Here is a 10,819-nt window from a genome sequence, read left to right as displayed (position 1 = left end):
AAAAAGTAAACCTGAATCCAAAAGTTAAAGTATCAAATTATCTAAACAACAACTCTCTACATCAAGTTTCTTATTAGAATTAATAATGTCTGAAAGGTTCTTTTACTCACTCCTATGGTCACTTAATAAATTATACAAAACAAATTTTTAAAAATTTAAAGGGAGATGATATGACATTTAGACTTCAGGAGTCATAATTCCTACCTTAACAAGAAAAAAAGCTGAACTGAAAATTAACAATTCTTCTTATATCCAGCAGAGTCCTTCCCCCTCTTTAGAGGAAAATCTCCTCTAGTTTCCAGAAAGGGGAAATGAAAGTAACCATTTTGAAATACTCCCACAGTATATGGCCCTTATAGAAAATTATTTTACCAAGGCTTAACCAACCTTGGAGAAGGGAAATACCCAATTCCAGAGCTCTCTGTCTCCTTGTCTGACCTAAGGATGGGAGAAGGAAGAAGAGAAGCCTAGAAGCACTTGTAAAGGTCATAGGTTAGGGGCACAGGCTCACTAAAAGGCTGAGACCCAATCACTGGATTCTACCCCCAAACTTACTAAAACAGGAGAATACAACTGAAGAGCATATCTCAGACCTTATTAAGAAGTCTCTAAGGCAACCCTAAAACAACAGAGTAGGTTAAAAAAAATTTTAAAACAAAAAACAAGGACACTAGAGGAAATTTTAGTCTCTGACTCTTATTATAGTTTTAGCAATAAATACAGCTATCCTGGCCAGATAAAAACAAAACTTCACACTAAAGTCCTATTTGTCTTAATTTGTTTTACCAGATAAATTGTGTCCAGCTTTTAAAATACACTGTAGGTATGCTAAAAAGTCAAAAACACAGTCTGAAGAGACAAAGTAAGCAATAGGACATTCAGATTTCTATTTTGGAAAAATTCTTTATGTAATCAACCTTTTTGGAGGATTAGTTACTATTTTTAACAATCCCCACCAAAACAAAATAACAAATTTGTCCATATTTCCACTGTATAAACCTGCCTCTAAGTTCTATTTGTATATTTCTTCTAAGTTCTTAATACCAGAAGGATGAATTCTTTTTACTATCTTAAAGTAGAAGAATAGAAATAGTGCCAGGAGTTTCCCCAAGTTCAACAAGCAAAAGCACAGAGAAGTCACAGATCTTCTAATTCTAGTCTGTTTTATAAATGAATAAACTGAGTCCAAGGGGAAAATTGATTTGCAAATGACTACACAGCTCAGAGAAGAGCCATGAGTAGAACATTCAGTTCTCTGATACAGTGTCCTCACTCCATTATGCTACAAATAAATATCAAATACTTAGGAAATCATCCAGTTTGGCAATCAAATGTGTTTCAAGAGAAGATATTCAATGTGTAAATTAAAAATAATAATTAATTTTTAAGATAGCAAATTTCATCTCTTTTTATAACACATTTGATTCTCCCAAATAAATTCTAAAATCCACAGACTAGAAAAAAGCATTCATTTTAAATTTTTTCAGTATTTGTAACCTTTCTGATATTGTTTTGTGCTTTAAAAATGCATGCTTATTATTAAAATATTTCAAACACTAAGACAAATATAAATCCCAACTCCTTTATTATCCTACTCTCCCACCCAAATTCCTAGTTGCTTTATTTTTATCTTATACACAAATGGAAATATATTATACAAATAATAGGACAACCTTTAAAAATACATCGTTTTAGCCCATAAATTCAACCTTAATTTCATTGGCTACCAATAGTTACTGGTGAATAACACTTTTGAAGTTTTGTTCTATGTAGTCTTTTAATGCCAACAACTTTGCTTTCATATAAATATAGTCCTAAAATCAATAGTTCATTGTCCTGGGGCCAGGGTTGTGACTCAGTTGTAGAGCACTTGCCTAGCATGCATGAGGCATTGGGTTCGATCCCCAGCACCACATAAAAATAAACAAATAAAATAAAGGTATTCTGTCCATCTACAACTAAAAAATTTTTTTAAAAAATAGTTAATTACCTAAAATGCTAAGATAGTCCAGCTACAACTGCCCCAGTAGGCTGCTTGACTTACATTGATCCTCAATTCCAATCAATCCAATAAACATGAGTATAAAATTACCTGTTTCATCATGGTAGTTCACAGCTTCTGTCTCCATCCATGCATTGTCAGTGTTTCGAGGATCATCAACATATCCCTTATATATCTATTTTTAAAAGGAGGCAGATAAAAAAAAATTCTAGGGTGAAACGGGAATGGGTAGAACAAAAAAATGTTCAGAAGATTCACTAGATTCAGAAATGTAAATATCCTGTTGTACAACAATGGTTAAATTTTGTTGCATGTATTTTACCAAAATTTTTTAAAAAGAAGAAATGTAAATATCATAGATTCTTTACTGTAGCTTTCAAACACTTCTTTTAAATTTCTCAGGAGACAATATTTTCTTTAGAGGCAACTTTAAGATTCAAAAAACCCTCCATATCTTAGATTTCTAATTTCAAAATGTGAAAGGGGTTGGGGACTTGGCTAAATGGTAGTGCAAGTGCTTTTAAAAAGCATGTGGGAGAGCCTGGGTTTAATCACTAACATCAGGGGGAAAAAACTGAAAATAGTCCTTTTGGGGGCTAGGGACATAGCTCAAGTGCTAGAGTGCTTGCCTCACATGCACAAGGCACTGGGTTCAATCCTCAGCACCACAAAAAAAAAAAAAGAAAGAAAGAAAGAAAATAGTCCTTTTGACCCATAAGATTTTTTTAAAAAGCTCCACAATTTAGGCATTTTTCTATTTTAATAATTTCTGTGATTATAAGTTCATAAATAGAAAGGTAGATTTTCTACTTAAAAAAAGGAGATCTATAAATAAAACTAACATATTTAAGCTGTTAATACATGAAAAGATTTGGTTCTAGTCATCTAACACAAATGTGATACAAAAAATAAATACATAAAACTGGATAACATAGACAAAAGATTAAGAAATTCTAATTCTGGAAAGAAAACAAATTAATCTAAATGAAAGTCAATGAAAAGAAAATTTATTCCTTTCCTTATTATTAGTGCACATATACCTTATAAGGTTTTTTTTTAATTTTTTTAAAAACTCTTATAAAATTTAAAATGTGAATGTCCTTTCAGAGAAAGGAGGATTCATGCAAACAAACAAAAAAGAGGAAAGAGGGCTGTTGGATGTATACTCAGCAGATAAAAAAAGAGTTATCTGTCACATTTGGTCTACAGAAAAAAACTAAAAGAAATTATGATTAAATTTACCTAAAGCTATAAAAGTTTAAATAGAAATGTATTTTAAAGTGAAGATCTACAGCCTAAATTTTTTATGAATATATTTTTCAAATATACAAGAAGTTTTATTTTCTTAGAGAAGGTTCTTTTAGGTTGCAGATATATTTTAAGTCATTTTTTATTAATTCACAGGACTAAATCCCTTCTGGAAACCATCAGTTCTTACCACTAGATGTTCCTGGCTGAAGAGTTTATGCAACTGTTCCTCTATTTCTCTCTTTTCAGCACTAGATTTCTGTAAGGAATTAAGAGCTTCCTCACCAAATTCTCTTTTCAGTGTAGCACTAATCTTCTCTCCTGGATCTACCATCCCCTAAGAATCATATTATTAAAAAAAAAAAAAAAAAAAAAAAAAAAAGAAGAAGGAGTAATAAGCTTTGATTTATTCATGAAATATTTACTGAAGTACAACAGACCATTATTCAATCAGCCTATAATAATGGTCCTCATTCCTCTGTAATATGCTCTTCTCTAAACCATTTGTTTCTAGTAGAAGTAGCCAATAAATGTACCTTATCTCATCTCCTTGGTGTTCACAAGACACACCAGACCTACTCCCACCTGAAGGCCTTTACACCTGCTATAATCTTTGTCCAAGATGTTTTTTTCATGGATGCCTACATGGTTCACTCATTCCCTTCCTTCAGATTACAAACATCACTATCTAAAACTGTGAATTCTCATACACTTCTTAGTCTCCTACTTTGCTTTAATTTCTTTCTTAATACTTAGCATTTCCTAAGGTAAAATATATTTAACTTCTATTATTTCCCTCTCTGGAATGTGAGCACTATAAAACAAGGATGTTTGTTTATGTTGCTGTGTTGTACCTTCAGTGTCTAAGATACTAGTCAACAAAGAGAAAATACTCAAATTATATTGAGTAGATGAATAACTCAAAATTTTATCAGTAACCACAGTTACCTCATCAGAATGTCAAATGACAATTAAAATATAAGCTCCTATGATGAAAACATTATGACATTGTTGCACTGAGCACAAGTGAAGTCTGGTGATTTGGTTCATAATAATTAGTCTAAGCTTTTATCAGAATCAGCTTAGATCTTTAATTCAATTCTACTCTTATCCTACAAAAAAATTATTTCAGATAACAGTACATTTATAGAATATTTATTATATTAAATCATCTCCATTTCACAATACAGAACAAAACAGAAAAACTTCTACACACATATGATACATATATTAAAAGTCACTTCAAATATCATACTGGCATAAATTCAAACTAAGGTATACTTAGTTGACAAAAGTTTTCCTAATACTATGGAAATTTTAAAACTAAAAGAAATAATAAGTAAAAAATGTTATCTTTTTTACTATGTATAAAGTATCAGAATTTAATAAATAATGCTAAAAATATTACCTTCGATTTGGAATAGTGGTTAAGATGGGACCCCACATTAGTAAGTGCCTATGCTATTTTGTAAGGTAGATATGATTACTTTTATTTTAAAGATGAGGCCTAAACTGCATGTCATCCCGTTGCAAGTAAAAAGGCCAGAACACAACCTGAGATCTACCTCTAAAGTCCACGTGTTTTTACAAAAATGTTAAAATTAAACTCAGATATAGACTTGTTATTAAAAATGCCACTTCATTGCAGTGATGAAAGATGATGGAAATAGGCAGAAACTCAGGAGAAATGGAGTAGTAAAGATCCACACACAAAAACCCTGTAGGAAATAAAGTAACTAAAAAGGACTTAAAACATTAATTTGATTTAATTGCAATGCTTACCCCTGGAATTGCCCATTCTCCACAGTCTTTCCTTTTTATTGCAACAAACTGTAAGATGTGTTTCCCAGAAACAGGGTGGGTGATTTTATTTCCACTGCTATCCCTTTTCCACCTGTGAATAGTAATGAAAGATCATAGCTCATTTAGAACAAAGACCAAGGTTCTATCTCAAGCCAAGACAAAATTATAAAGATATATTTTTCTTTCTAACAGAATATATTTAAATTTACCTCAAATAAGTTTTATACAAGAAAAACTATTCTTTTTTCATTTGAAAAATTCTGCATTAAGCATTGTTACAAGCAAGGACAAAAGTCTACTACACACAAAAGATACTGTGCTCTCACTGTAATGAAAATTCAGGATATTAACAGTTTTCAGTTTTTACTATTTAAAGTACTATCCAAAAAAATAGTTTAAAAGCAAAGAGAATTGAAAGAAAGGGTTGTAAACATTTCTTTTTAAATACAAAGGTTTTTTTAAAAAAAATTATAGGTTGAAAAAAAAAAAGACCTGGAAACATTTGCATTTAAAAGTTCACCCTGAGTTATAAGAAAAGCAGATTACCTGATACAGTTTTACTCAGTGTCTAAAGCAGTGTTTTTCAATCTTTATACCCTCTTTTGATTAAAAAAACAAAAACTCACTCCATTCTTTAATCTAATTTTATGTTTTGAATTGAATTACATGGTCTTATAAAAAGTATCAAGGCATGTTAATTTCAGAACATACTTTTTCTAACTATGATCACCTTTCCCAGAGATGACAAATGTACCTCCCCCTTCCTAACCTCCATCACACTTTTTAAGAACTGTTCTGATGGTCTCTTAGGCGAAGGTAAAGATTTTAAACTTCCAATATGAACTCAAAAAGAAAATCTATGATCTGATCATTTCTCTGGATAAGACTCAATAAAATATTCTAGCTTGGATATGAGTTTCCAGGTGGCTTTTTATATAACAGCTGACTATCATATCCAACCTAAAATTCTCCCCAGAAATAACTTACAGTCAGTAAGAGTTAAATCAGTAGAGTTAAATGTGTGTACATGAATAAGTTATAAGATGGTAATAATTTGTATAGGGTAAACAGAAATGAAAGAATAACTATTATAAGACAACATCTATTTTTAAGATACCAGACAGAAGAATAACATAAGCAAGAAGCAAAGCAATAAAATAAATAATGTGTTCAAGAAACCGAACATCTGTATGGGGTCTAGTACTGTGGGTATCATTGAGGGAAAAGATGGGGGATGAGGCTGAGGAAGCAGGCAAAGTGTTTACACGACAGGAGTCATAAAATTCCTCTGATTAGAGAGCCAGAAAATATTTTAAGCAGGATAAAGCAATTAAAATTTAGAATTAGAAAGCTCCCTCATTTTGACAAGAATAGTGGTTGGTTGGGAGGGAATCAAGACTAGGGGCAAGAAGACAAGCTAAAAGGTTACCACAATCCATGTAAAAGATAATGAGAATGGGAAGGAAGGAAGGCAGTGAAATGGAGAGAGAACAGATTTTTTTTATTTTACTGAAATCTGTTTATATAACACTTATTATATATATGATAAACAGATATAAATCTGTTTATATAACACTTGTTATATATATTTAAATGCTTTAAGATATTTATTTATTTAAGCTTCAAAACAACACCATAAAGTAGTTGTATTATCTTATTTAACAGACATGGAAATGAGGCAGAGAGAAGTCAGATAACTTATTTAAGATAACAGTGTTAATAAGGGTATACACCAAGATTTGAACCCAGGCAATCTGGTTCTAAAATCTGAGCTCTTCTTATTGCTATCTATTTAACTCAAAAAAGCAGAATGAATGTATTAATCAGATGAGAGGTAATAAGACAAATGACAGCTCTGTTCACTCATTAATATTTACTGGCACCTATTATAAGGAGAAGGGAAAACAGACTTAACACAGAGCCCCTGCTTCACATCCAGACAGTCTGACAGCCATGGCCAGAAAGGATCAATGAAAAGCAAAAGAAAGAGATGCTGCCAGGTAAGAAGACAAGGCCAGAATGATGAAGAGCTGTCTGCCTACTATGTTTGTATTCTTAGATTTTATTTTAACCCTTTTTTAAGGATTTTAAGCAGAAGTTATTTGCTATGTTCTTTTTTTTTTTAATATTTATTTAGTTGTAGATGAACACACAGCATCTTTATTTATTTTTATGTGGTGCTGGGGATTGACCCAGTGCCTCACACATGCGAGGCAAGCACTTTACCACTGAGCTATAGCCTCAGCCCCTTTGCTATGTTCTTTATTAGTACTAGATACATAACATCAAAGTAAAAATATTTCTTGATACAAAAGAAGTAATGTTTCATTTTAATTAACAAACTTCATTACTTTTTACTGACATCATTAACACGTGATATGTAACAATGATATATGATAATATATGCACTATTGACTTTTTTTTTCAAATTTAACTACTCTTTATTTTTTTTATAAGCATCATCAGTTACTTTTAATATATATAGCAGTATTATATTCACAATATCCCATGTAACAGGTCTAAATGAGAAGTTTGCTTTTGAAAATTATGAAAGAAAATGAAAAATTATGTTATGAAAAAAACACAATTATTAATTCCTATGTTATAAAGAGTATTGTATAAATGAAATTTGAAGCTATTGAATAACCTTTTTTAATAAACAAAAATATTTCATATTTTATGTTCAAAAACAGAATTGTAATAGCCAGGCTATAATTTCAAACAAACCCGGATTTTAAATTTACATTTGTGGAACAAACAAGGTGACATTTCATTTTCTTTTGTATCACTATTCATTTGTGCACAATAACTAAAATGCCCTTATAATGGATGATTCATGATGAGTCATTCTTATAAGGAAATAAATTTAAAATGAATTACTGTAATGAATAATATCTGAATTATTTTTTAATATTAGTTAGGAATCAGCACATCAAAGATAATTTCAGATAAATGCCATTTCACTCTGAGTAGGGCAATTGTGGTTATAATTAATTTTGTTTTGTTTTTTTTTTCTTATTTATTTATTTTTTTATTGGTTGTTCACAACATTACAAAGCTCTTGACGTATCATATTTCATACATTAGATTCAAGTGGGTTATGAACTCCCAATTTTTACCCCAAATGCAGATTGCAGAATCACGTCAGTTACACATCCACATTTTTACATAATGCCATATTAGTGACTGTTGTATTCTGCTACCTTTCCTATCCTCTACTATCCCCCTTCCCCTCCCCTCCCATCTTCACTATTGACATTCTCTAACCACTTCTGATGGCATACACCTTCCTATGCTTAACCAAAAATGAAAAGAAAATGATATTGCCATTAATTATTTGAATGAAGTTTATTCACAATAATATACAACACTTCCTATCTCATCTTAACTTTAAGGAATGTGAAGGAACTTATTGGGAATCTGAAAATTTCATACTTGCCCTGAAGATTCTGAACTGGAAAGTTTGTGAAACTCTGTACTATACAATGCTGTTTTGAATCTTGAAATACATGAAAGAAAGGGGAATGGAATCTTCATGCCCATGTGATTCTTATGATTACTCATTATGGCTAAAGGAAAAAGTACAAAATCTAAAGCCACATATCCCTGATTCAAATTTCAGATCTGAAAGATTTAGATAAATCACTTACCCAAGTTAAGACTTCATTTCCAAATCTGTAAAATGGATGTATTGATACCTACTCTGGGAAATCAAAGTAGGACCTAGAAGAATGGCTGTAGTAGAGCATTATTTTTAATAATCCATTTAAGTCTTGTTAATTCTTCCTTCAACATCTTTCCTTCTTCTTATCCCTCCATTTTCCTGCCACTCATCTATTTAGAGCAATTTATCAATTAATACATGCATTATTACGATAATAAACATCAACCTAAAAGTACAGACCCATCACTTTGGGCTTGTGGTAAGGCAACAACTCAAGGCATCAACTCATGGCAGAGAGGGCCTGTCACCTCATACAGGCTATAAAGCAAACAGAGAGCGAGGGGGCCAGGGTCTCAATATTCCCTTCAAAGGCATGCCCCTGATAACCTAGCTTCCTCCTCTAGGCCACACATCCTAGAAGTTCCACTACCTCCCAAAAGTACAACAGGGTGGCAACCAAACCTTTAACATATGAGCCTTTGTGGGACACTTAAGACCCAAACTATAACATTATGCCTCTGGCCCCCAAAGGCTCATGTCAATTTCACAACACAAAATACATTCAGTCCATCTCCAAGAACTCCCAGTATTGCTGAAAAGTCGGAGTCCAAAGTTTCCTCTGAGACTCAAGGCAATTCTTAGCTGTGAACTTCTATAAAAATCAAAAAGTTACAAACTTTCAAAACACAATGGCTGGGAATGAATAGGGTAAATATTCCCATTCCAAAAGGAAGGAATAGGAGCATAGAAAGGAAGAAAAGGACCAAAGTAAGATGGAAACACAGCAGGGAAAACATTATATATTGTTAACTCCATGTGTCATCAGGAGCACAAAGTAACATTATGGGACCTCCAAAAGGACTGGGCAGCCCCATCCCTACAATCTTGTTGGATGAAGCCTACTTTTCTGGCTGGGATCTCAATCGCAGCCTTGGCTTCCTTCTCACAACCTTACACATCACTCTGTAAGGGGCTATGTTGCAAGGAGGCCTACACTACCATACAATGCCTGACCTTCCAAGATTTCCTTTGCAATCTTGCTGCATTCTGCATACCTGCAAAACCAGCATCACACAGATGACACCAAGGTCTGCTGCCTGTAGGAGCTATACCAGGGCCCAATAGAACCAAATCTGCAGTCTCTGAATGCCTGAACACAGGGAAAATGATCCCAAGGAAATAGTTCTATAGTTGGACCTGAGTGAGCAGAGCTCTCTGCTCAAATATGAGTCTTGGAAACAAGTGTACCTTTTTTATACCTTTGAATCTGTGATGGGTGGGGTCCAGCTGATACCTGAAATACCCTTAAGGCATCTTTCCTATCATCCCAATATAAAGTTTCTTTTTTATGGTGCTAATCTTTTTAGCAATTGTACCCTCCTTAAAAGCAACTTTAATTTCTCCCCTTTTCTGGCTGAACTGTAAGTTTTTCAGATATTTCCACTCTGCTTTTTGCTCCCAAATCTCACTGCAAATCTGGCTAAAACAATCAATAATATCTTGCCACTGACAGAATTCTGTGCTGCCTTGAAACTTCCTCTGTAAGACTAATTAATCCATCACCTTTAAACTCAGTCTCAAGCTGAGCATGGTGGCACACGCCTGTAATCCCAGAGGCTGGGACAGGAGGATCTCCAGTTCAAAGCCAGCTTCAGCAAAATCGAGGTGCTAAGCAACTCAGTGAGATCCTTTATCTAAATAAAGTACAAAATAGGGCTGGGAATGTAGCTTAGTGGCCAAGTGAGTCTGAGTTCAATCCCCGATAGCCCCCCCAAAAAAATAAATACATAAATAAATAAACTTTGCCTCCCATAAAGTCTCAGGGCATGCACAAAAGGTAGTCAAGTTCTTCGACAAAATGTAACACATACAAATGGACTCTAGTCCAATTTCCAAGAGAGTCCTCATTTACACTTCATGAGCCTGGCCTTTTCTCTTTATATTTCTAACAGCATTCTGGTCTTCTGAGCTTTCACCAGAATCACCCACTAGGCTCTGTCTTCAGAATTCTAGGGTTTATCTAGCCTGCTTCTCCAAACTTTTCCAAATTTCTCCCATACGCTAATTCCAAAGGCCTGAACCACACTGTCAGGTATAATCAC

At 33.1% G+C, this 10,819-nt stretch overlaps 1 protein-coding gene across 4 annotated transcripts in view; it reads right to left on the bottom strand.

Annotated features, from left to right (window-relative positions):
- Nudt9 (nudix hydrolase 9) overlaps positions 1 to 10,819 on the bottom strand; it is a 31,861-nt gene that overhangs the window by 3,967 nt on the left and 17,075 nt on the right. For 3 of the 4 annotated variants that reach the window (XM_078021593.1, XM_005341905.4, XM_040292188.2), the window contains exons 5-7: positions 5,033 to 5,144; positions 3,441 to 3,587; positions 2,093 to 2,177 (exon numbers count right to left, since the gene is read on the bottom strand). In XM_078021593.1, the coding sequence (XP_077877719.1) occupies positions 2,093 to 2,177; positions 3,441 to 3,587; positions 5,033 to 5,144 (344 nt within the window). The remainder of the gene's footprint in view (positions 1 to 2,092; positions 2,178 to 3,440; positions 3,588 to 5,032; positions 5,145 to 10,819) is intronic. The other variant, XM_013365990.4, reaches the window with a different exon arrangement.

Source organism: Ictidomys tridecemlineatus, chromosome 9 (genome assembly GCF_052094955.1).
Source record: "Ictidomys tridecemlineatus isolate mIctTri1 chromosome 9, mIctTri1.hap1, whole genome shotgun sequence".
Classification (NCBI taxonomy): Eukaryota; Metazoa; Chordata; class Mammalia; order Rodentia; family Sciuridae; genus Ictidomys; species Ictidomys tridecemlineatus.
Note: the sequence above shows the minus strand (reverse complement) of the source record. Positions and strands in the feature narration are given on the sequence as shown.